Raw genomic sequence first — 26,964 nt, 5'->3', positions numbered from 1 at the left:
ATATGCATCAAGAAAGGAAGACTATAATAATAATAATAATAATAAAAGCAGCAAGATTTCTCTACATATACACATGGGAACATAAAGTAGCCTATCCCAGTCTTAGGAAAAAAGTGCACAATTCAATTGGCAAAGTCTTTCCTTTTTCCTTAACTATTGATTTATTGTGGAACCAAGAGGAAACCAAAACTATTTGCCAATTCAAAAGTACCAACAACTCAAAAGTCTGAGTCTTCAAGCCATTTCAAGTTAAAAGAAAGCAATGTGGCTTGGCGCTAGTGGCTCATGCCTTATAATCCTAACTACTCAGGAGGCTTGAGATCTGAAGATCACAATTTGAAGTCAGCCTGGGCAGGATAGTCCATGAGATTTACATCTCCAATTAACCACCAAAAAGCTGGAAGTGGAGCTGTGGCTCAAGTGGTAGAGTGCTAGCCTTGATCAAAAAAGCTCAGGGGCAGTGCGTAGGCCCTGAGTACATGCCTCAGGACTGGCGCCGCACGCACACACATACACACGCACACACACACACACACAAAAAGCACTGTAGCTTTTAGGTTTCAGAAAACTGGACATCTTTTCATGCTATTCACAAGGGTTCCCAATTGTCAAAGTGCAGTTAATCCAAAATTGCAGCGACAGTATATCATGCCAGCTGAATCCAGCCACGTATCTGAGATAGGGTCATATTTCTGCACTGTGTTCAGATAGGAAGACCCCGAGTGACCACCAACCACATAAAGGTAGTTATCGATTACTGCAGCACCAACTCCTGGAAAGGTAGGTTAAAAAAAAAAGAGAGAGAGAGACATGAAGCAGACTTTTTCTGAAGAGGAACAAGTGAATTTACACTTCAATATTTTCCTCACACATTTCATCAACCTATTATAATAGCAGTAACAATATTATATTATTAATAACAGCAAGATAGAAGTAAGTACTGCAAAATTATACCTTTCATACAAAAGTTAAAGCCTCTGCTCTCCAATCCTACTCTGCCCTCTCTCATTATAGCAAAATATTATTAAGGAAGACATTGTAATTGTACATATTCATAGGGGGCACTGACATTTCAATATATGTATGTATTGTGTGATGATCAGATCTCGTCACGCATTATACAATCTTAATGTACTATTAAGAATGTAGTAAGCCAGCAACAGTGGCTCATACCAGTAATCCTAGCCACTCAGGAAGCTGAGATCTGAGGATCACGCTTCAAAGCCAGCCTGGGCAGGAAAGTCCGTGAGACTCTTATCTCCAATAAACCACCAGAAAACCAGAAGTGGCACTGTGGCATAATGGTAGAGCACTTGCCTTGAGCTGAGGGACAGTGCCCAAGTCCAGAGTTCAAGCCCTACGACTGCCAAAAAAAAAAAAGTACTATTTTTTTATGCAATCAGGAATGGTCTAATGCCATTTCTTGAAAGAGAATAGCATTTGGCTATTAGGTTTTTGTTTGTTTGTTTGTTTGTTTTTTTGTTGGTCGTGGGGCTTGAACTCTGGGCTTGGGCGCTGTCCCTCAGCTCTTCAGCTCAAGGCTCTACCACTTGAGCTACAGCGCCACTTCCGGTTTTCTGGTGGTTTTTATTGGAGATAGGAGTCTCACGGTCTTTCCTGCCCAGGCTGGCTTTGAACCTTGATCCTCAGATCTCAGCCTCCTGAGTAGCTAGGATTACAGGCGTGAGCCACCAGCGCCCGGCTTTTTTTTTTATTTCTTTTTTTTTTTTTTTTGCTTATGTGGTGCTGAGGAATCGAACCCAGGGCCTCAGGCATGCAAGGCAAGCGCTCTACCACTGAGCCACCTTCCCAGCCCCATTGGCTATTAGGTTTTGCTCAACTCAATCTCTCTTAATCTGGGCTGCTGGTCCCTGTGGCCATATCACAAATATCAACTTCCTGCCCCTGAGCTACTCTGTGCCCAGTCTCATTCCCCCATATCCCATCCCTTAAAGCCCCACAGCCTCTATTTTGGTAGAGTGTCCCTCTCTGGTTTGTCCTGAATCTCTGGTCATTGAGTTCATCTTGTCTTCCTTCTTTGGTCTACTCTACTCTGTCTTTCTTTCTATATGTTTAATAATCTATTGATATACATTTTCTAGGAATCATCCTGTCAGGTTTTCAAATATATTGAACTACATACGTTATGCTTTATACATTATCACGTACAGTTCTAAATAGAATAAATCTACCCTAATTAAAAAATTATCATGGTTACAAAATAAGCTAATTATAGTAAATGCTTAAACAGTTCATTCCATTTTGAACTTTCATTTTTCCTTAAATTTTTAAAAATTTCATTATTATTATTATTTTGTTTAAGTGGTACTGAGGAATCAAACCCAGTGCCTCATGCATGCTAGGCAAGCACTCTCCACTGAACTACATTCCCAGCCCCTCCTTGAATGGCTATGGTGTGTTTATTTAATCAGAAATAAGAGAAATATTTCTAAAGCATTTCCATAAGAAACTTAATAATGAGACAAGTAAAAAATATTTTCACTTTACCTGCAGTATAATGTATTTGGTTTGTTTTCTCTATGAAGCACATTGTAGTCTAACCCTTTTATAGAATCTAACTAACAGATTCACTAACAGTGAAATTAATATATGAAACAAAATAACCCAGGAGGTAGAGGGTGGAGAGAGACAAAATACCAGGAGGGAAGAAAACAGGTTACAGACATTAGCATATAAGCACATTCTTGCATTTCTAAGAATCTAAAACAAAACACCAAGTACAGGCATGCTAGAGGAAGAGATAGGGGTCCAGGTAAAATCCAAAAAGACTGAATTTTAGGTTAATAGAAGAAATAGCAGACTCTCAGACAGTTAAACAAAAGATAACTCCTCGTCTCCCACCAGAAGGCCTGCTAGCAAAAGAGAAAAGGAGAGCCTTCAGGAGGTTACTTCCAAAGGCAATCACATCTCCTAATTATATACCACCTCTTATCAGAAACCCTTAAAAGCCAGTAAAGCATGGAATGATATTTCAAGCACTGAGAGAAAATAAAATCGACTGAGATTATATATCCATCGAAGTTATAATTCAAAATCAACGAAGGCTTCCCAAGATAAGTATATATTGTATTTGTGTGCATGAAAAGAAAAAAAAAAGAAACTTATTAAAATTATTTTAAGGAAGGAGGAGGGGAACGGGGAACTGTGACAGATGAGGAGGTTGATTGGGGATATAACTGACATGTGGAAACAGCACAATAAAATTCCCCTAATAATGAATAAGACAAGAGAAGTACTCAGGCAAGATGGAACACAGTAAAATACATTAGGAAAGAAATACGGCAGAGAAAAAGAGCACATGGCATAAACATGCCAGAGACAAGTCAGCCATTCAGCTCAAGGCAGCAGAAATTGGCTTTCTGATTGGTGGATCTCCTTTCTGTTCCCTATAAGGTTGTGACACTTAAAGACTTACTGTCCCTCAGCCAGGTACCTTTGGCTCATGCCTGAAATCCTACCTACTTAAGGAGGCAGAGATCTGAGGATCATTGTTTGAAGCCAGCCTGGGCAGGAAAGACCATGAGACTTTTATCTCAGACTCAGAAAAAGCTGGAAGTGGCACTGTGGCTCAAGTGGTAGAGCAGAGCCTTGGGCACAAACAGACTCAGGAACAGCGACTAGGCCCTGAGTTCTTCTTTGCCAACCCCAGGATTGGCAAAAAAAGGAAAAAAAAGATGTACTGTCCCATGTTATTTCCTCATTCTTGCCTTTTTTACTTCATTCTTAGTAGACTTTTGCCCCCATTTCCTTGTCAGACAAGTTTTGGTTATCACCTTATCTTGCCATTTGCAAGCTTCATACGCCACAATTCTCTCTGGACTTTTCTATTAATTTATTTCATAGCTTTTCATAGCTACACTGTGTTTGTGTGTGTGTGTGTGTGTGTGTGTGTGTGTGTGTATGTGTGTGTGTGTCTGTCTGTGTGTGCGCACGCGCGCACTAGCATTAGCTCTGACTTGGCTTTTTCTATTCAAGACTGTTTGCTCTACCACTTGAAACACACTGCCACTTCCAGTTTCTTGCTAGTTAATTGGAGGTAAGTGTCCCTCATGAACTCTTCTGCCTGGACTAGCTTTGATCTGCACTCCTCAGATCTCAGCTTCCTGAGTAGCTAGAATTACAGGAGTGAGCCACCTAGCTCATGGCCATACTCTTATCCAACAAAGTGGGCTTGTCAAAAGAGATAGTGTCACTACATATTAGTAATGAGAATAATCTATTAAAAAGATGTAACTAAGCTGGGCACCTATAATCCTAGCACTAGCCTCGAGCACAGTGCTTGGGACAAGTCCTGAGTTCAAGCACAGGACTCCCTTTCCCCCCAAAAACAGATGTAATTAGTGTAAATAAGTGTACTGAATATTGTTTTACACAATTTCAAAACACAAACATTACTGGACATGAAGAAACACACAGGTCCAGGTACACAGGTACACTAATAGTAACTTCAATATCCTACTTTCTTTAAAAGCAAAATCATCAGGCAAAAACTATTAATAAAGAAACTTTGGAATTAAACTTCACCATAGATTTTGTGGACTTAAATATCTAATGAATATCCTATCTGACACATAAAGAATAAACATTGTTTCCAGCAATCCATAGATCTTTCTGAACTAGATCACATTTTAGGCCATAAAGCAAATCTTAGCAAATATAAAACAGTTGGAATAATTTATCCAAACAGATCATAATGCAATAAAATTAGAAATTAATAGCAAGGTAAGCTACATGGAGCAACTATATGGAGCATGAATAATAAATACACTTTTGGTTTGGTTAGTCTGGTCAGGAAGAAAATTAAAATTTCCTAGAGTCAAACAAAACCACAATAAAAACCTTTGTGATATAGTAAAGGAGTTCTAAAAGGGAAGTTTATGGCTATGAGCACCTGCATTAAAAAGCTAGAGAGATATAAAACTAACAAAACCCTATATGATGCATCTCAGATCTTAGAAAAAAGAACAAATCTCCAAAGGTCAGGCAGAATTAGTAAAATGGAGACTAAAGACCAATACAAATTATTATTCAATGAGTTGGATCTTTGAAAAAAATAAACAAGACGGCAAATCCTTAGCTAAAGGGGAAAATAACATTTTTAAAAGGGGTGGAGGATATTACAACAGATATACTAAGAGTCTCAGAGGATCCAAAGGATCCCAAAAAATTGAAAATCAGAGATTTCATTCCACTCATCAGAATGGTTATCATCAAGAACAAAAACAACAAATGCTGACAAGGATGCAGGGATACTCTGGGTTGGATGGAAATTATTGTGGCCACTATGGAAACTAATACTGAAGTTCCTGAAAATAAATAGGGCTGCCATTATGAACTCCTTTGCCACTACTGTGTATATGCCCAAAAGAATCAATGTACCTGAACACTCACGTTTATTGTGGCAGTATTCACAATAGCTAAGTATAGTATTATCCTAAGTCCTCATCAGTGGATGATAAAGATATACATGCATATAAACACACACATATATGTATTTATGAATGTGTGTACATATACACATACATATATATTTATTAAGTTCGGCCAATAAGAAGAATGAGATTATCTCATTTTCAGGAAAATCAGTGACTCTGGCGATCATGTACAAAATAATCTAGACTAAGAAAGATAAATACTACATGCTGTCTCATGACAGAGCTCCACATATATGAGGTAAAACCTACACATGAAGGTAGAAAGAGGGCTGGGAAGGTGGCTTAGTAGTAGAGTGCTTGCTTTGCATGCATGAGGCCCTAGGTTCGATTCCTCAGACCATATAAGCAGAAAAAGCTGGAAGTGGTGCTATGGCTCAAGTGGTAGAGCACTAGCCTTGAGCTGAAGAGCTGAGGGACAGCGCCCAGGCCCAGAGTTCAGACCCCATGACTGACAAAAAAAAAAAGAAAGAAAGAAAGTAGAAAGTGTAGGAAGAGGATCGGTGGGAGAGGAAAGGAGAACAAAAGAAGAGGAAAGGGGTAAATATAATCAAGATATATTATATGCATGTATAAATGTCATGAAACTCATTCTGTATAATTAGTATGTTAATATAAAACATAAAATGATGAAGTGTTATATGGACAAAAAAAGGTTCTAGGTAAAAAAACAACATTTCCCAAAATTCATTTCCTAAATTTGTAAAATCATACAATAAACAATGGCACATTAAGTAAACTGAAATGGTTTTTCTACCTAGTTGTCTTTCAAGTTTACAACAAAAAAGTTATTCTTCTCTGAACAAATAATATCTTTACTGTTACATTTAAAGATAGTACTATTCCAAAAGTAGCACTATAGCAAACACTGCCCTATTTGTTAAGAAATTGATAAATTATTATGGGCTGGGAAGGCAGCTTAGTGTGCACAGCCTATAAATGTACAAGGATCTGGGTTTAATTTACAGTACTGCAAAACAAATAAATGAACAAACTAATAAATATTACCTGTTCTGGGTTCTTTCATTCTTCTACACACAGTCCACTGATTTTGATGAGGGTCATATCTTTCAATGCTTGACAAATGTGAGACACCATTATGTCCGCCCACCACAAAAATAAAGCCTAGCATGACTCCCACGCCAAAGTGAATCCTTTTATCTGCCATGGATGCAACCATCTCCCAAGAATCCTTACTTGGATCGTAACGCTCCACACTGCAAATATTCATGAAAAAAGAATTAGTTCAAGATCTTTGTGTCACTCTCCCTTCCAAAGCAAAACTCAAACCCACCAGTTGAAAGTTCAAATAAAGAGATATAAAACACAAGTAATTTCTTCCACGTAGTCTAGATAAGGGTTCGGGATAAAAGTTTACCTTGTGGATAGGGTGCAATAGTAAGTAGTATGCTATTCTTTTATGAGTCATTCTAGGTATCCAAGTGTGTGTGTGTGGGTTCCTGATTTTGGGATTCCCCCATATATGCACACATCCTTTATATGAAATAGCACAGTAGTTACATATAACCATAAGAGTCTACTATTAAAATGCTCACCCTCAGGGCTAGGAATGAGGCTTAGTGGTAGAATGCGTGCCTAGCATGCATGAAGCCCAGGGTTCAATTCGTCAGTATCACATACACAGAAAAAGCCAGAAGTAGCACTGTGGCTCAAGTGGTAGAGTACTAGCCCTGAGCAAAAGAAGCTCAGGTTCAGCACCCAGGTCCTGAGTTCAAGCCCCAGGACTGGCAAAAAAAAAAAAAAATTGCTCACAATCAGTAAAACACCTACCTCTCCAATTACAATTACTATTAGAGATAAAAATCTTCAGAATATCATTTTTCAATGAGGATTCAGAATTATGAATAGTTATCTATGAAGCAGTAACTTTAAACTTTTATTTTCTCACATCTACTTTGTTTTTGGTGATAAGTCCCATGACTCCAACTGGCTGTCTCTTAGCTTTTTCACTCATGCCTGGCAACTCTAGATTTGAGTCACAGCTACATTTCTAGCTTTTTGATAGTTAACTGGACATCAGAGTCTCACAGACTTTACTACCAAGGCTGGCTTCAAATTGTGATTCTCAGATCTCACACTCCTGGGTAGCTGGGATTACAGGCATGAGCCACCAGTGCTCAGCTTCACATATACTATTTATTCGGAGGATATATTACAGAGTACAGGGATCTTTATGTTTCTGATTTTTAGGACCACCCAGATATATGACAATTCATATATGTTCAGAGAATCCAGAAAGGAGTATTTAAATAAGAATTTAAATTTATGATGCATTATATTGCAATACAGGAATTAAAATTATTTCTTTAACAAGAAATGAATACAAAGCCAAATAAACACATATAAATGCATAAATCTAAAATGGTCTATTTCTTAATTTTTAGGTATCTGAGTTTTAAAACAATCTATTTAAATTTATTGAGTGAATGTGAGATTTAACAGGAGGGATTTGAATCGTAGGCATATAAGAAAATCCTGTATACACAATCAATCTTACTTGAAAATATTAAAGAGGAAGCTCATAAATTGTTAAGAAATACTTGTCAATAATGCCTTTAAAAATCTGAGACACAATGTGATTAAATACCTGTTCATGTGAGCAGGACCATACCCACCAATGGCATATATCATTCCATCCAAAACAGCTGCCGCAAAACAACTTCTTGTCGTAGTCATTGGTGCCACAGGTTGCCATTTTCTTAATTTGGGAATATATTTTTCTACAGATTGTAAATAAGACTGTCCATCATATCCACCTAAAGCATAAAGTTCTCCTGCAAGTACTACTACTCCAAGAGTACTTCGGCTCTCATTCATACTCTCTAGTGAAGTCCAGGTATTCGTATCAGGATTCCAACATTCTACTGAATTTTCATGTTTTCTGATAGTGACGCCAGAACGCGCATTTGTTTCAATACCACCTATAACATACACCTTTTGGTCTAAAACACATATTCCAAACTCATAGCGAGGAATGTTTAGGGGTGCCAAACCAATCCAAGAGTCATTTTGAGGAAAATACATCTCCACACTAAAGAATAAGCAGAAAAAATTAAAATTACAAAGCCGAAATGGCTCATAAAAAATGTTGACTCTCAGTAATAAGGGACATGCAAAATTAAACTCACTATGACACATAATCCAAACTGGCACAAATTTAAAGTTAGATAATAAAAACTGTTGGAAACAATGTGGAGCAAGGAATGGGTACTCCAAGTTATCAGTTGGTACAAATTACCTTAGCAAACATTGATACATTAGCTAATAAAGTCAAACACATAGGTATACCTTCATTCCTGTATTCCTAATCTAACTTCTACTAAATTTTTCATTAGGAAACACATATACAAATTTTAATTAAATTATAACACAAAAATCCATCAAAAGGAATAGTTAAATAAGGCATAGTATATCTGTCCTATGGCTGAACAATTCCACTCTTAGATATATACTGAAGAAACACATATACATGTGTATATGTACAAAGATGTTCATAGCAATATTATGTCTAATAGCAAAAAATAGAAAGCAATCTAAATACATATATACCATAAAATGGATAAATTGTGATGTTATACAAAAATATTATATAGTAATGAAAAAAATCAATGAACTACAGCTGCATTTTCCTGAGGTGAATCTTACATGTGTAACACTGAAAGATACCAAATTCAAAAGAATATATTTGAAAGCAATATATTCAATATATTCAAAAGCATGTAAAACACATTTCTGGATCGGAAAGCAGATAGTGATTACCGTTGGGTTGGGAAAACAGTTCAAGCTGGCTTCTGGTGCTGGTCATACTCTGTGGATTGAACTAATTTGCAATGTTCAATTTGTTGAGCTACAGACAGGGGATTTGTACACTTATTTGCATGTATATGAGTTTAATACTTAAAATTCCCATTTAGGAAGAAAGATTATATTATGTCCATATACTAGATCATAATATTGTGCCAGTGCAAATAAACAAATTACTTTCTCATGCAATATCAGAGATGGCAGCAGGGAAGGGCATAAGAACTTCAAAAGTATTGCCAGTAGTAGTCTATTGGGTTGTTGTAGTCTGTTTTCTATTATTAATGACACCAATTCCACAGACTTCATGAATTATAGAGAAGAGGATACTTTTGGCTGATTGTTATAGTCCATGGTTGGAGGATTCATGCTTTTGAAAGCCTTCTTGCCTGAAGAGTAAGTTCAGGACAACTCATAGTAAGAGGCAGGGAGTATGCTAAGTATATGTGTGTGAGTATGATGTGTGGGTACTCTCTTTTCTGTGTGTGTGTGTGTGTGTGTGTGTGTGTGTGCTGGTACTGAGGCTTGAACTCAGGATCTTGAGCTCTTCCTCAGCTTTTTCACTCAAGGCTGGTACTCTTATCAGTCGAGCCACAACTCCACTTTTTTTTTTTTGCCAATTAACTGGCAATAATAGTCTCTCAAATTTGTTTGCCATAGCTGGCTTATAACCTTGATCCTCAGATCTTAGCCTCTTGAGTAGCTAGTATTATAGGCATAAGCTACCAGTATTCAGTCAGAGGATTTTACCCATGTGATTTTAATTCGAATCACTTCCCAAAGGTTCTACATTTAAATACCATGGGTAGGTTAAGTTTCAACCTCTTATTACCAAATAGTATGGATTAAACTTGAAAACATGAATGCTTAGGGGAGACAATACTATTGTCTCCCTGGTCTCCAAATGTTTATGTCCTATTCACACATGCAAAATACACTCATCTATCTCCAACAGTACCAAAGCTTAATTAACTCATTCTGAATTATTAGATAAAAAAGTCATTAATGATGTTCACATTGCCAAAGGAGAATAGCTGTTTTCATCTTTATATCTCTGATATAACAAATCAAGCAATGAATACTCAACATGAGCCAAATCAAAGACGTTATTGTACACCATGATAAAAAATTTATGTATATTAAAAAACTATTTCAAAGAGGGTAGTAAAACGACCAGATTTATATTTTAGAATAACATGCAAAAGATTTTTCCTTATAGAAGAAGATTGAAAGCTCAAGATTAGCATCCAAGTGATGTGAGGTTTAGAAGTACAGGTAAGTTAAGAATAGAAGTACTAAAGAGAGAAAATGCATCATAAAATTAGAAATGCTTTAAGAGAGTATACTGACAGGATTTGGTACTTAGATAAATACAAAAAAGGAATGTGATAGGAAGAGAGAAATCTTTCAAAGATGAATGCTATTTCTTCATTAAATAATTGTTTAGATGATTATATACTAGGAGAATACAAGGTGAGGAACCACTTTAAGGGAGAAAATAATGTGTTTAGTTTTAGACATTAAGGTGCCGATGAAATATCTAAGAATGGTCTACCAAAAAAAAAAAAAAAAGAATGGTCTACCTTTCTATGTATTTTACACTGTTGGTTTTATTCCTTTTTGTGTTGACAGATTTAAATTCCTTTATTTTCTAACTATTTGCTCAGGGTTTTCTTATCGCTAAAATTGTCCTGGCTGACCTCATGAAATTAATTCACTAATTAATCTTTTTCTTTCCTATTCCTTCTTACTGGGGAGAAAGACATCTAAGCCATTTCTTAAAGAAAACACATAGGTGGTAGAGCGCTTGCCTTGCATGCCTGAGGCCCTGGGTTTGATTCCTCAGCACCACATAAGCAAAAAGAAAAAAGCCGGAAGTGGGACTATGGCTCAAGTGGTAGAGTGCTAGCCTTGAGCTGAAGAGCTGAGGGACAGTGCCCAGGCCCAGAGTTCAGGCCCCACGACGGGACCCAAAAAAAAAAAAAAAAACACATAGAAAAAAAATGAATTGCACATAAAGCCCACAATTTACAGCAATATCCTGTTTTTTATTTCTTTGATGATTCTTCTAATTAATTGCTTTTTTTCAAACCCATACCTGTCCTCAGTCTACCCTCATCCCGGGTTCCTAGTTCTCTTCTTTAGCATTTTCTTATACAGTTGACAAGAATAAATATCCCCTCCAGCCTGGTTTGTTCCAATGAAGATGTAGTTGGTTTCAGAAAAAAAAGGAAGTAAGTAGATAATATAGATAAATGAGAATGCTCTGGTGGGTATAAATGTTAGTAACTGAGTTTTGAAGAAAATGGATAACAATGTGATTAATACAATGATGGATTTTAAGAAGAAAAAACAACAAAAAGAAGCAATAACGAAAACAAAGGAAAGTAAATTTTTTAAAAATACTGAACATAAGCACATTTAAAAAGCATAAAATCTAATAACATCACTCCTTTAAGAAAACCTTCTATTTACCTATCCAAACAGGCAAAGAGTCCAGATTTCCCTCCTACTGCACAAAGTACTTTGGGAGCACAGCGCGGTCGTGTCATCAAGACTGTCTGATGAGAGAGTCTATGTTCAGGCATGAAGTGGTACTTTAGGGCTTCATTCAAAAGATGTTTACAAGCACGATCATCCCGAATAAGATGATTTGCTTCATATAGCCTAGTGAGAAATTTAACACTCAATAATGGTAATCGTACACTGTTCAGTAGCTGTGCTAGGTACTTCTGGCGTTCTTGTACATCATATTTGATCCAAGATTCTAATGCATAAAAAACAGTCTCCTCTGTAGCTACATTCAAACAGTCGTTGGAGACAATTTCATCCAAATCAGCATGTGTAAGTTCAAAAAACTCTTCTGTCTGGCAAACAGCTTCAAAATTCTGGCATATGTATTTAGTGGCTGCCAAATAAAGGTCATGACAACCATATGTCTCTGCAAAACGAGAAATTCCAATACAATTACCAGGATCAAGTTGGCTTTCAAGAAATGCGCAACACTCTTTCAGGACCAGCTTTATCTGAAGTAGGTTTGCTGCTGGAAGGAGAGTTTCAACTGTGTCCTGAGAAATGAAAACAGTTCCTGTATAGGCATATTCTACAATGGCCTGAAGAGCAGTTTCATCAATGCACTGAAACTCAACCTCACTGTTCTCTTTTTCAGAAAGATTTCCAGTGAACATAGCTTTGAAATATGGGCTAATGCTGGCAAGTACCACTTTGTGTGCATGAATTTTAACATCCCCTACACGAAGAATGATGTCACACAGTTCGTGATGTTGACGAAGAAGGTTTAATCCTTGCAGAAGTTGTTCAGAATGCAAGTGGGTTAAGTTAGCAAGCATGTAGGTTGGGGATGTGTGGTCCATCTACAAAAAAAACCAAAAAGTACAGAAAGTTATTTCAAAGTAATCATGCCAAGCTGATTATATTTCAAATAGTATTCAGATTTATTAGATTTATTATTTGCTTTCTGTGTGTTGGTTTCTAACTTCTAAATTGTAGAGCAAAAAAAAATTGAAGGCAATTTAATTTTCATCTAATTCACCTCTACTGTGACAGATATTAGCAAATGGAAGCCCCAAATCTTACATGATAAACTCTAAACAATAAAGGTCTCTGGAGCATAGACTTACTGATTAAAACTGTCAAATCTATCATTCTGTTTACCTTCAAAAATGCCAAATCTAAGCTATCACTGGAGCAAAATGCAAATGTGGGAAGAAAATGTATTAAAGCAAAATTAGTTTTGAAACAATACTAGCTAATTGACAATTTCTTCAATAACCATATCAGTAATATCAATTGGAAAGAAATTACATCTACTCATACTCTTCTGCCAAAATTCAATAATTTAACAAACAAAAGTATCATTGCTGTCAATTCAGTAACTATAGCAAAATCAGTGATCTCAGCAGCCCATGGAACATTCTCCAAAACAGATCACATCATAGTACACACAAAGAACCTAAGCAAGAGGATTGGCAATAATCCTTTGCATCCTCTCTGATCACAGTAGAATCAAGCTAGTTCTCAACAACACCACACACTGCAGAAATCACTCCACTACATGGTGCTGAATAACACACTACTGAAACACCTAGGTCAAAGAATAAATTAAAGAAGAAATTAGAAAGTTCTCACAATTCAATGAAAATGAAAACACATCACAATGGAACCTCTGGGTGCAGCAAAATCAGTGTTGAGAAGAAAGTTAATAGCCCTAAGTGCACACATAAAAGAAAACAGAAACAGCTGAAGTATAACTGTATAATGTAATTAAAACCTCTAGAAAAAATTCAAAGCTAAAACTAATAGATGGTGAGAAAGAACAAAGATTAGGGCAGAAATCAACAAAATATATACATAAAATCAATACTAAAAATATATACATAAAATCAATGAAATGGGCTGGGAAGGTGGCTCAGTGGTAGAGTGCTTGTCTGCATGAGACCCTGGGTTCGATTCCTCAGCACCACATAAGCAGAAAAAACAGAATGGTGCTATGGCTCAAGTGGTAGAGTGTAGCCTTGAGCTGAATAGCTGAGGGACAGCGCCCAGGCTCAGAGTTCAGGCCCCATAACCACCACCACAAACAAAAATCAATCAAACAAAAGTCTGGTTTTTTGAAAAAATTGACAGACCACTTGTGAGGTTAATGAAAAAAAGAAGAGAGGAAATTCAAATCAAGACACAGAGATGCCACCAAAAATATTACAACAAACATCCAGGAAATCCAAGTGATTATAAAGGGCTATTTACAAAACCTGTACTCATTAAAGAACAAAACCTAGCAGAAATGGATAAATTTTTAGAAATATACAAACTGCCTAAAATGAACCAAGAAGATATAGACCAGCTAAACCAATAACATGCAAAAAGTTGAAGTAAGTAATCAGAGGTCTCCCAACAAGGAAAACCCAAGGTCCAAATGGATTCACTTCTGAATTCTATAAGACTTTTAAAGATGAACCAATACCAATATTGCTCAAGCTTTTCCATAAAATAGAAGCAGAGGGAGCAATCCCAAACTCATTCTATGAAGACAATATCACATTCATCCCAAACCAGGTAAGGATCCAACAAAAAAAGAGAACTACAGACTAATCTCTCTGATGAACACAGAATCAAAGCTCTTCAATAAAATATTAGTCAACAGAATCCAGAAACAAATACAAAAAAATCATACATTATGACCAAGTATGCTTCATCCCATAGATGCAGGGATGGTTTAACATATATAAGTCAATAAAAGTAATTCATCACATCAACAGATCCAAGGTCAAGAACCACATGATTATCTCAAAAGATACAGAAAAGGCCTTTGACAAAATACAACATCAATTCATGTTAAAAGCTTTGGAGAAAATGGAATAGAAGGAATATTCCTTAAAACAATAATGACTACATATGACGAACAGCCAATATCATACTAAATGGGGAAAAACTAAAACCATTTCCACTAAAATCAGGAACAAGGCAAGGATGCCCACTCTCTCCACTCCTCTTCACTATAGTTTTGGAATTCTTAGCCAGAGCAATAAGGCAAGAAAAGGATATTAAAGGGATTCACATAGGGAAAGAAAAAACTAAACTATCCCTATTTGTAGATGACATGATCTTATACATAAAGTACCTAAAATTCTCCACCCCAAAACTCCTGTAGCTAATCAACCACTTTGGCGAAGTAGCAGGATACAAAATTAACACCCCCCCCCCAAAAAAAAATCAGTAGTCCTTCTGTTTTTTTGTTTTGTTTTGTTTTGTCGGTCATGGGGCTTGAACTCCAGGCTTGAATGCTGTCCCTGAGCTGTCCAGCTCAAGGTGAGCTCTCAACCAGTTGAGCCACAGCACCACTTTCAGTTTTCTGGTGGATAATTGGAAATAATAGTCTCACAGACTTTCCTGCCTGGTCTGGCTTTGAACCTTGATCTTCAAATCTCAAGCCTCCTGAGTAGCTAGGATTACAAGCATGAGCCTCTGGCGCCTGGCCAGTAGCTGTCCTATATGCCAATAATGCACAAGAAGAAAGGGAAATCATGAAAACAACCCCATTAGCAATAGCCTCAAAATAAGCAATCAAACAAACAAACAAAATAACCTAGGAACCAACCTAACCAAAGATATAAAACATCTCTATAACAAAAACTATAAAAATCTGAAGAAGAAATCAAAGAGGACACTAAGAAATGCAAAGATTTTCCATGTTCATGGATAGGTAGAATCAATAGTGAAAATGGTTATACTGCAAAAAATAACATAAATTCAGTGCAATCCCTATCACATCCCAATGACATTCTTTACTGAAAGAAAACAATCCAAAAATTCATATGGAACAACAAAAGACCTAGAACAAAAGACCTAGACTAGCCAAAGCAATTCTAGGCAAAAAAAAACAATGTGGGCAGTATTACAATACCAAATTTCAAACTCTACTACAGAGCCATAATAACAAAAAGAGCTTGGTATTGGCACAACAATAGACTTGAAGGCCAATGAAACACATTAGAAAACCCAGAAATAAAACCACATACTTAGAGTCATCTGATATTTGACAAAGGAGCAAAGGACATACAGTAGAAAAAACAGAGCCTCTTCAAAAACTGGTGCTGAGAAAAATGGGCAGCCATATGCAGAAAATTTAAAGTGGATCCCTGCTTGTCACCATCCACTAACATCAACTCAAAATAGATCAAAGACCTCAACATCAGACCTCAAACTCTGAAACTACTGCAAGAGAGAGTAGGAGAGATATTAGAACTTACAGGAACTTCCTGATTAGAGTCCCAGGGGCACAACAGATAGGAGAGGGATATGACAAGTGGGACTACATTAATATAAAAAGTTTCTGCATAGCTAAGGACATAGCTACTAAACTACTAAAGTATCAGCCAACCAATTGGGAAAAGACCTTTACCAGCAATACATAAGAAAAAGGCTAATATCCAATATATACACAGATCTCAAGAAACTAACCCCTCCCAAACTTAATACACCAATTTCTAAATGGGCAAGGAGAGACTTCTCAGAAGAAAAGGGAACAATGGCAAAGAAATACATGAGGAAATGATTATCATTCCTGGCCATAAAGTAATTTCAAATCAAAACAACCCTGAGATACCATCTTACTACAGTTAGATAGGCCAACATTTTGAATTCTAACCACAAATGCTGGTGGGGATATGAGGGGAAGGAAGCCTGTAGTACTGCTGTTGGGAATGTAAACTAGTACAACCACTCTGGAAAGCAGTCTGGAGGTTCCTCAAAAAATTAAAGATGGATCTCCCCTATGATCCAACCAAATCATTCCTTGGCATCTACCCTGGGCATTATGAGCCAGGATATGATAAGGACACCTGCACATCCATGTTCATTGCCTCACTATTCACAATAGTGAATAGTGTTTGGTTGTGAAAATACTGTACAGAGGGGTTACAATTACATGGGCAAGATAATGAGTACACTTCTTATCAAGCATTGTAGCCTCCTCCTTTGTTTCCCCTTCCCATCCCTTCCCATCTGTTCTAAGTTTTACATGCATTAATTGCTTTCATTCTCAGAGCAACAATATGAGATACTACTTTTAGAAATAAAGAAATTTAAGGAACAGACTATTCACTCAAATCAAATTTTAAACCACAGTATTGTTTCCAAAATTTTCAGTGCTATGTTATAGTCTTATTAAATAAGTTCTTAATTTTTTAAACTTATTACAATTTTTAACTAAACAAAGAAATTAAAATGTAACAAGTAGTACAAGACACAATGTTGAAAATGAACTTTACAACTTTGGGGTGGGGGGAGGAGTTTGGGTAGGGAAGGGATAGTAGGAGAAAAACAAAGGAGGGGTAACAATGCTCGATAGGAAATGGACTCATTACCTTACTAATGCAACTGTAACCCCTCTGTACAGTATCTTTGCAATAAAAATAACTAACAAAAAATAAAATAAAATAAAAAGTAACAAATAGAAGGCTAAAAAAGGTAAATCATGATATTGGAGGCATTATAAGTGGCAGCAAGCAAGCAGCTTAGAACTTAAGATTTTCTGAGTAGATCAAAGGTATACATGCATGTACATACAAATAAAGACACAGATTTGATACCAAAATACATCAGGGCTTTAAAGTGAAATAAACAAAGATCCATGAATAATCATTCCCTTCTGTTACCTGTATATCAGATTTGCTATCTAGGATTTCTCACATACTTGTCATTTTTTCTTTCTAATTTTGGTATTATAAAACAAGGTAATTGGGGCTGGGAACGTGGCTCAATGGTAGAGTGCTTGCCTTGCATGCATGAGGCCCTGGGTTCCATTCCTCAGCACCACATAAGCAAAAAGAAAAAAGCCGGAAGTGGCACTGTGGCTCAAGGTAGAGCGTTAGCCTTGAGCTGAAGAGCTGAGGGACAGTGCCCAGGCCCACAGTTCAGGCCTCACGACCTGACCCCCCCCCCAAAAAAAATAAAAAAATAAAATAAAACAAGGTAATTAAACTAGCCAATATTGAAGAAACAGTATTTATTTGAAAAGTTTTAACAATGCAACAATATTCTAATATCTATATATTCTTTAATAAATATCCACAATACAATGTTAAGCGAAGACTTCACACTTTTTAAGTCCTAAATCTAAGATAATAAAAGTCTATCTGAAAGTTCAGAATCTATGTACTTAATTGACACCTACCGTACAAAGCAGTGGTGCTGAAATCAGTTGAGGAGCAATTAAGTATTACCATAAAAATAGAGACACTACCACAGAAAATAATAGTGAAGAGAATGATGGTTCCTGAAAAAAATATCAAAAGAAACACTTTTCTGTACAAAATGAAGTTAGGAGGAATATGAAATTACATATTTTAACTGCTCTCCTAGTCCATTTTCCTTACAAGTAGAATTCAATTGATGATGGCATATAATTTCATCAGTGAATCTGAGTCCCTTTCTCTGAGACTGATTTTCATCATATGTGGCAAAACAAAAGTAAAATTAGAAGACTTTCATTAATATGCATCATTATGTCATAAATTCAGATAATAAAGCAGAAAGCAAGTTCCCAAAGGTCTCACTACATGCAATAAAAGCTTCAAGCTACATAATTAATCCCTGCCCATTGAAAAGCTGGTTGCAACAGACATGCAATCTTGTTAACTAATATAGATTGGTGCTAAACAGGCAATAAAAATTGGATTTTTGTTTATAGTTCTGGCTGAGATCAGAAATGCACAGTGAAAGTCAAAGTAGATGAAGGTATATCACTGATATTGAGAAAACATTTAATTCTACAGGTATAAAAGAAAGCCTACATAAGTTAAATTTATTGAAGTTCTAATACAGTAACCATCTATTAAGCGTATAATTAGAAATTTAAAATATACAATGAAGTAGTGCATAATAAAAGGTATGAATAACAGAAAATTCTAATTTATCCTATAACTTCAATACTCTTTCTTTTTTCTACCAAACATACCCAAAGCTAAAAGCAAACAGTGAAACTGAATAGGTATTTTACTTTCTTCCTTTGTTCAATTCATCTCAGAGTAGATAAATTAAAATATATATATATTATAAAAAAGCATAGTAGCTGGGCACCAGTGGCTAGCACCTATAATCCTAGCTACTCAAGAGGCTGAGATCTGAGTATCAAAATTCAAAGCCAGCCTGGGAGGAAAGTCTATGAACCTCTGATCTTCAACTAGAAAAAAGGCCAAAAGTGGAGCTGTGACTCAAGTGGTAGAATACAAGCTTTAACCACAAAAAGCTCAGGGCAGTACTCAGGTCCTGAGCTCAGGTCCAAGACTGGCACATACACACAAAAATAATCTACATAATGTTCAAATCTTGTGAGGATTAAATGAGTTAATATTCATTAAGTACCTAGCAGAGTACATGGCAAATAATAAGTAATAGCAATAACACTAAATGGAATTGTTATAATTACTTGCTAATATTAATAGCACCTTTCATTTTCACAGAGGTTCTTAACAACTTTTTAAATTCTTAATAATTTACAGATTTCACACTGATTCTAATATACTTGGATATCAAATATTTGAGTAAGAACACAAAAAAGTTACAGTGACTCATCTAACAAATTTATTATCTCTGACTGGAAATAAAAAGTTCGTAGTACAACTGTGTTTAGCTAACTTAAGTTCAGATCAGAACATTAAGGTATTAATTTAGTTAACTGAACTTAAAAGTACTGAAAGTTTTAGCTTACAAAAAAAAGGCAGTTTTCAGCATTTATCCTTAACTATCTTCTTTCAACTTTTTTGAGATATTCTATTAATTATAAGGCAATTAAATGTATTCTACTAACCTAATTAATTTAATTTGATTAAGAGTAAAATTAAGATTCGGTGGATCAAGATTCAAGACCAAAGCACTAATGGCCCATGCCAGTGATCCCAGCTACTCAGGAGGCTGAGATGTGAAGATAATGATTCAAAGCCAGCTCAAGTAGGAAAGGGTATGAGACTTTTATCCTCAATAACCACCAGAAAATCAGAAGTGGAGCTGTGGCTCAAAGTGTTTTACCTTACGCGAAAAAGCTCAGTCAGGGACAGCACCTGGACCCTGAGTTCAAGCCCCATGACTGACCAAAACAAAAGAAAAAAAAAAAAGGAAAAAGATTCAAGCCCAGTCTGGGCAACAAATTCCATACCCTATCTGAAAAATAAAGAAAAATGGGGTTATATTTTACAAGGTAACCAGAAAAGTTACATGATATGATCTCACTTCCTATATATATACCATGAAAACCATTGCATTTTCCAAGTCATCAAAAATGAGGCCTGACAAGAAGAAGTGTCAAAAAAAAAAAAGTCTTATCTTCCTTTGCTCCCAGCAATAAGACATGACCATTACTTGACTTACTTTTCTGGTCCCTTTAAAAGTATTCTTTTTTGTTGGTGGTGGTGATCATTGGGCTTGAACTCTGGGCCTGGGCGCTGTCCCTCAGCTCTTAAGCGCAAGGCTAGTGCTCTACCACTTGAGACAGAGCCACTTCTAGTTTTCTGGTGGTTAATTGGAGATAAGAGTTTCATGGACTTACTTGCCCAGTCTGGCTTTGAACTATGATCCTCAGATCTCAGCCTCTTTTAGTAGCTGGGATTCCAGGTGTGAGCCACCAAGGCTCCAAAGCTCAGTGTCCAGGTACTGAGTTCATGTCCAAGACTGGCATTAAAAAATGTAGCTAGGTACTGGTGGCTCATGCCTGTAATCCTAGCTACTCAGGAGGTTGAGATCCCAGGATCATAGTTTGAAGTCTGTGAGACTCTTATTTCCAACAAACTACTCAGAAAAAGCTGGCAGAAAAAGTTGTGACTCAGTGATTGAGCCTTGAGCAAAGGAAGCTCAGGGACAGTGCCCAGGCCCTGAGTTCAAGCTCTAGGACTGGCATGTGCATGTGCATGCGTACAATGTATTCTTTATAAAGAGAAGAGGTAATTCTTAATTTTCTATACTAATTGATGTTGAACTATAATTCTAGACTTTCAATTTATTTGATTACCACACAACTTCTAGTTACTAAGCCAGATACCATAAAGAGGGTACTGAATTTTTCAATCTGAAAATTCTAGTCACTGGAAAGAGTTACCTTCTACTTTAACATAAACTGGCATTCTAATGTGTACATCATTCTCTTATTGCCTTCATTTGAACTGGGCTTCTGAAGGCTAACCATACATGAGCAAAGTATATATTTAAGGTTCTCAGTTGGAAGTTAAGGACCAAATATTCTTTCCCCTTGACAATAGAAAAGAATGTGTACGGGAAGTGGTAGTTTAGAATTGTTGATCTAACTAAACCAAATTTAGGCTAATTCACTTATGCATCAGAATGACTAACAAAGAAACCACTTAGAATTTAAACTAAAACATGCATGCTTATGCAGCATCATTTACAGTAATACTTTTCCCAAAAGAAAACAAGCCTGCTAAATTCAACTGTGCTATCAGATAAAATCCAGAAATAAAATTTCAACGTGAATGAGCCTGGAACATTTCTTATAAATTGACTCGATTATTCCAAGATTTTACAAGTGTTTGAGAGAATTCCCACCTGGTAAAAAAAAAAAAGTGGGGCAAGAAATTTGCATTTTGAGTGTATGAATTTGAGACTTGGAATTATAACTCAAGACTTTTCTGTGTCATGCAAAAGTAAACATATTATTCCTTTAAAAATATCTCTTCAAGGTCTTTGTGATGGTGCAAGATTGCAATGACAACTCTCAGGGACCCAAGGAAATAGTATAGAAAGGTATGGAGAGTTTGAGGCCAACGTGCACCCTTGTTTTCAAAAAACAAAACCAACCAACCAACCAGAATAGATTCCACACTCCAAAGCTATTCAGTCTCACACAAGAAACCTCAGCTCTTCAAGTGGGGCCACTTAACTTTTATTGAGAAGGACGTAACGTCCATCACTTTCTCAGTTCCCCTTAAACAAAGAACTATCCTCTCGAAATCCTCAGGGTGGAAATCTCCTGGGACTGTGATACCAAGAACTTGCACCGCCACAGAAATAATCATCATCGCAATCCCCGTCTCCCGGAGACCGAAAGGCTCCGGCTGGGAGGCTGGGTTGGTGGAGGGAGGCGGTGGGGGGGGAGGGGGACAGGTGAGTTCCACAGGGGCACTGCCTTAGAAGGGAAGCCTTCGAGGATGCAATCGAACGCGAGGCTCCAGGGAAAAGCACGCTTGACCTCCGGATTAGGAATGTTTCAACGAGAGCTTAAAGTGATGGGGGTAAGCAAAAGCGAATGACAGAAAACCATTCACCCTCCACAGCAGCCAGTTAAGTACCCAAAGGAGACAAGGGCCAGGAAAGAGGGGTGGTAGTCTCCCCAAAGACCAGGAGTTGAGGGGGTGGGGGTGGGGTGTAAACCAGAGCGTGGCCTTCGTGCAGACCTCCGGTTCGGATCAGCCGGCGGGCAGGAGGAAAGGATCGCTTTTACGCTGGCAGAAATAACGCGCGTTCCACTACGGCAACGAGCCCGGTACGAGATGTCGCCTCTCTCCCTGCTTGCTCCCGTCCATTCCTTTACCTCTCAACTGGCGCTCCCGGGGCACTCGGGGCAAAACTCTGCCAAAGCCTGCGCCGCTGGAGGACAGCTAAAGGAAAATACCTGAGTCCCAGGAATAACACCTGCGGCGACAGGAGGAGGAGGAGGAGCCTTGGACCAGCCGAGCCCAAACAGAATTGTCACTCGCTCTGGTCAAACCTCAACTCTGCCGGGCGGGGCGGGGGAAACTTCCGCTCCGAGCCTGGAAACGTCATTTCCGCTTCGTGTCTGGAGCCCCACCCCTCCCCCCTTCCATTCTAAACACGTTCCAACGTTCTGACTTCCTCTTCCAGGACACCGCCGGTTCGTAACAGCCAACGTGGACTACAAGACCCAGCATTCACCTCGGGAGGTTGATTTCCGGGTTCATCGGCCCGCGCTGGGTACATCACCATGGAAGCGATCAGTTTGGTCACGTGGTGCTCTTGGTGACGCCCGGTGGCTGCTGTGGGGTCTGGGGCTCAGGCAGGGGCCATTTTGCTAAAGGCTGCCTCCTAGAGTCGGAGGCGGACTGGCAGCTGACTGAAGCTGTTCCTTTTCCTCCTCTGCAACGTGCGACCTGGAGAGGCACTGCGAGGCTGGGAGACGAAGACTGAGCGCCTTTCGGAGACGGCCATGGTTCCCTCCAGCCACCGCTACCTGAGGACCCTCCATGGCGGCCGCCTCTTCCGAGCTGCTGCTCCTGCCGCTCCTTCCCACCCCCTTCGCCTGTCCCCTCCAGAGCCTCAGTCGTCCTTCCGTCCCAGAGACTGATGGTACTCGAGCTAGGGGCATCATGAGAGGAGAGAAACACTTCTACTGCCGCGGAGCTGCCGGGGACCACGGTTCCTGCCCCTCGACCCCTTCCACTCTGGCCTCGACCCTCTTGTTGCCGGCGGAGCCCGTCACGAGTAGCTGGTCTGGACCTGGCGGTGGTTTGTCAGGGGGCGACGAAGAGGAGACCCGGCTCCTTCAACTCTTGCGCACGGTACCGGAACCTTCCGAGGCCTTCCAGGCTCTGCAAGCTGCTTTGCCCCGGCGGGGCGGCCGACTCGGCTTTCCCCGACGCAAAGAAGCGTTGTATCGGGCCTTGGGCCGCGTGCTGGTGGAAGGAGGTGGTGACGAGAAGCGACTCTGCTTGCAACTTCTCTCAGACGTTCTCCGGGGTCAGGGGGAGGCCGGCCAGCTAGAGGAGGCCTTTAGTTTAGCACTTCTGCCTCAACTGGTCGTCTCCTTGAGAGAAGACATCCCAGCCCTGCGGAAAGATGCGCTGCAGATCCTACACGTCTGTCTGAAACGTAGTTCTGCACAGGTGCTGAGCACGCTTATACAACAAGGTCTAGAAAGTAGCGATGCCAGGCTTAGAGTTTCTACTGCACTCCTCCTCCCTATCTTGCTGACTCCTGAGGATTTTTTGCTGGGCTTGGATCTCACCGAGGTGGTAATTTCTCTAGCCCGGAAGCTCGGCAGTCAGGAGATAGAAGATGAATCTGAGACCGCCTTCTCCGCACTTCAACAAATCGGGGAGCGACTTGGACAAGAAAGGTTTCAATCCTATATTTCTCGGCTGCCATCTGCTCTGAGGAGACAGTACAATCGCCGCCTGGAGTCCCAGTTTGGAAGTCAAGTTCCTTATTATTTGGAATTAGAAGCCGCCGGATTTCCTGAGGATCCTGCCCCCTCTGCGTTGACTCTCTCCAATAGCAATCTTAAATTTGGGATTATTCCGCAGGAGCTGCATGCAAGATTGTTGGATCAGGAAGACTACAAGAACCGGACTCAGGCTGTTGAAGAACTAAAACAGGTGCTGGGAAAATTTAACCCTAGTTCTACCCCTCATTCTAGTCTTGTTGGTTTCATCAGCTTGTTGTATAATTTGTTAGATGACTCTAACTTCAAAGTGGTCCACGGCACACTTCAAGTTCTGCATTTACTGGTGGTTCGCCTTGGAGGACAAGTACAACAGTTCTTGGGGCCAGTTATAGCAGCTTCTGTCAAAGTGCTGGCAGACAACAAGTTGGTGATCAAACAGGAATATATGAAGATCTTCCTCAAGCTAATGAAGGAAGTAGGTCCGCAACAGGTGCTTTGTTTACTGCTGGAACATCTTAAACACAAGCATTCCAGAGTAAGAGAGGAGGTGGTGAACATTTGCATCTGCTCTCTCCTGACTTATCCCAGTGAGGATTTTGACTTATCCAAACTATCCTTTGTTCTTGCCCCAGCTCTTGTAGATAGCAAACGCAGGGTACGCCAAGCAGCTCTAGAAGCTTTTGCAGTGTTGGCATCATCAATGGGCTCAAGTAAAACCAGCATCCTTTTTAAAGCTGTAGATACTGTTGAATTGCAAGATAATGGAGATGGAGTGATGAATGCTGTGCAGGCCAGATTGGCTAGGAAAACCCTACCAAAGCTAACAGAACAAGGATTTGTAGAGTATGCAATACTCATGCCATCTTCTGCTCAGGGGAGGTCAAGCCATTTGTCACATGGAGCAGATACAGACTGGCTTTTGTCTGGTAACAGAACTCAGAGTGCACACTGCCACTGCGGTGACCACACGAGGGACAATATGCAAATGTATGGCTCTTATAGTCCAACTATCTTTACCCGACGGGTATTAAGTGCAGGAAAAGGAAAAAATAAATTACCATGGGAAAATGAGCAACATGGGGTCGTTGGAGACAACCAAACTTCCAGTTCCAACGATACAGAGCAGGTATGCTTTTTTAATATTCTCGAAATAAGACTGAAAGAATTTAAAATGAAAATAGGCTCATAATGACTTAAAGATGAGGCTGTTTCTGAAGGTTGTTATTTTAAGTTAAATGCTGAAGAGGATATCTGTGGTACAAGATACTTAAGACTATTTTAGAGCTTTCTTGATTAGAATTGGAGACGCCATGTAATAAGGACTTTGCTGGATTTGGATCTTGCTTTATCACTTTGGCGTGTCATTCACCAAATTCATACGATCAACACTGAAACTAGTAGGTGCTAGATAGGAGTTAAATTCTGGAAATGAAGTTGAAACTAGTTCCACACTATTTAAGGAAAAGAACAGACCTATAAACCAGCAGTTGACATACTTGGTAAGTGCTAGAATAGACCTTTGAGAGTACTGACTGTCCCTGAGCTTTTTTGCTCAAGGCTAGCACTTTACCTCTTGTGCCACAGCTCCACATCTGGAAGCATTTCATGGCTTTTCCTGCCTGGGAATTGAGATTTGGAGCTGCAGTCCTCAGAACTCAGCAGCCTCCTGAATAACCAGGATTACAGGCAAGAGCCACTAGTGCTCAGCCACTTCTGGCTTTTTGATGGTTAATTGGAAATAAAATTTCACAGACTCGGGGATGGGAAGGTGGCTCAGTGGTAGAGTGCTTGCCTTGCATTCATGAGGCCCTGGGTTCGATTCCTCAGCACCATATAAGCAGAAAAAGCCAGAAATGGTGCTGTGGCTCAAGTGATAGAGCACTAGCCTTGTGCTGAAGCGCTCAGGGACAGCACCCAGGCCCAGAGTTCAGGCCCCACGACCAGAAAAAGGAAAAAAAAAATTCTCACAGACTTTAATGCCTGGGCTATCTTAGCCTCCTGAATAGCTAAGATTACAGGCATGTACCACCTGTGCCTGGCCAAAGCTTTTGCTTTAAAAATTACAAATGTTGCCAGGCACTAGTGACTCATGCCACATGTATGTGTGTGTATATTTGTGTGTATGTGTACATTTTTACAAATATTTAGCTTAGTTAAGTCTACAATAAGTACTCATATACTTTGTTTATATTTACCACATGTTAACATCTTGCCATTTTGCTCCATATTTGCTGAACCATTTGGTAGTAATTGCACATATATTGAATTTCACTTGTAAATATATTAACATATGTACCCTAAGAATAACAGTTTCTTTGTGACTGTTGTCATGCCTTATAATATTAATAGTAATTCAATAATACCTGATAGCTTGCATTTAAATTTTTCAAAATTTCCCCTAAGTGTCATAAAGTTTTTGTTTTACTGTGTCCTCTAGGATCCAGTTATGGTTCATATAGGGTTTTTTGTTTGTTTGTTTTAATGTAGCATCATGTCCCTAGCCGTGTATGTTACTTCTTTTTTTTCTTCTTCCTGACATTCACTTTTTTTAACCCAAGAGTCTATGGTAATTGTTTGTAGAATGTCTCACATCTTGAAATTTACCTGATTGTTTTCTTATAGAGTAAAAATAAATATTTTTAGTGAAAATGTGATATAGGCAGTACGTAATGTGAATTTTATAGTACAATACATTATGACACAAATACCAGGTTCCCAATTTTAGTGGTGTTTAATTTTATCATTTGATTAAGGTAATGAGAACTAGATTCATTGTAAAGGCATACTTTTTATAACTAACGCATGGTCTGTAGAAACCTATAAAGACCTCAACAACTCTTTACTCACTATTTTTAACATTCATTAAGGATTATTGTACAATTTATTAAATTGAGTGATATAAAAATGGTAAATAAATAAATACTGGGCACTGGTGGTTCACACCTGTAATTCTAGCTACTCAGGAGGCTGAGATCTGAGAATAGCGGTTTGAATACAGCCTGGTTATAAAAGTCTCCTTGAGACTCTTATCTCTAATTA

At 38.5% G+C, this 26,964-nt stretch overlaps 2 protein-coding genes across 2 annotated transcripts in view; one reads left to right on the top strand and one right to left on the bottom strand.

Annotated features, from left to right (window-relative positions):
• Nucleotides 1-531: 531 nt before the first annotated feature.
• Klhl28 (kelch-like family member 28) lies at nt 532-22,419 on the bottom strand. The gene is made up of 5 exons (XM_013012264.1): nt 22,336-22,419; nt 11,751-12,649; nt 8,062-8,505; nt 6,462-6,670; nt 532-772 (listed from the first exon to the last, which is right to left on the bottom strand). Exons 2-5 carry the CDS (start codon nt 12,647-12,649, stop codon nt 609-611), a joined length of 1,716 nt encoding a protein of 571 aa, XP_012867718.1. The 5' UTR covers nt 22,336-22,419; the 3' UTR covers nt 532-608.
• A 384-nt stretch (nt 22,420-22,803) lies between these two features.
• Nucleotides 22,804-26,964, top strand: part of Fam179b (family with sequence similarity 179, member B) — a 62,371-nt gene continuing 58,210 nt past the window's right edge. The window contains 1 exon segment of the mRNA XM_013012291.1: nt 22,804-25,051. Within this exon segment, the coding sequence (XP_012867745.1) occupies nt 23,006-25,051 (2,046 nt within the window). The 5' untranslated portion in view covers nt 22,804-23,005.

Source organism: Dipodomys ordii, unplaced genomic scaffold (genome assembly GCF_000151885.1).
Source record: "Dipodomys ordii isolate 6190 unplaced genomic scaffold, Dord_2.0 Scaffold16, whole genome shotgun sequence".
NCBI lineage: Eukaryota > Metazoa > Chordata > Mammalia > Rodentia > Heteromyidae > Dipodomys > Dipodomys ordii.
Note: the sequence above shows the minus strand (reverse complement) of the source record. Positions and strands in the feature narration are given on the sequence as shown.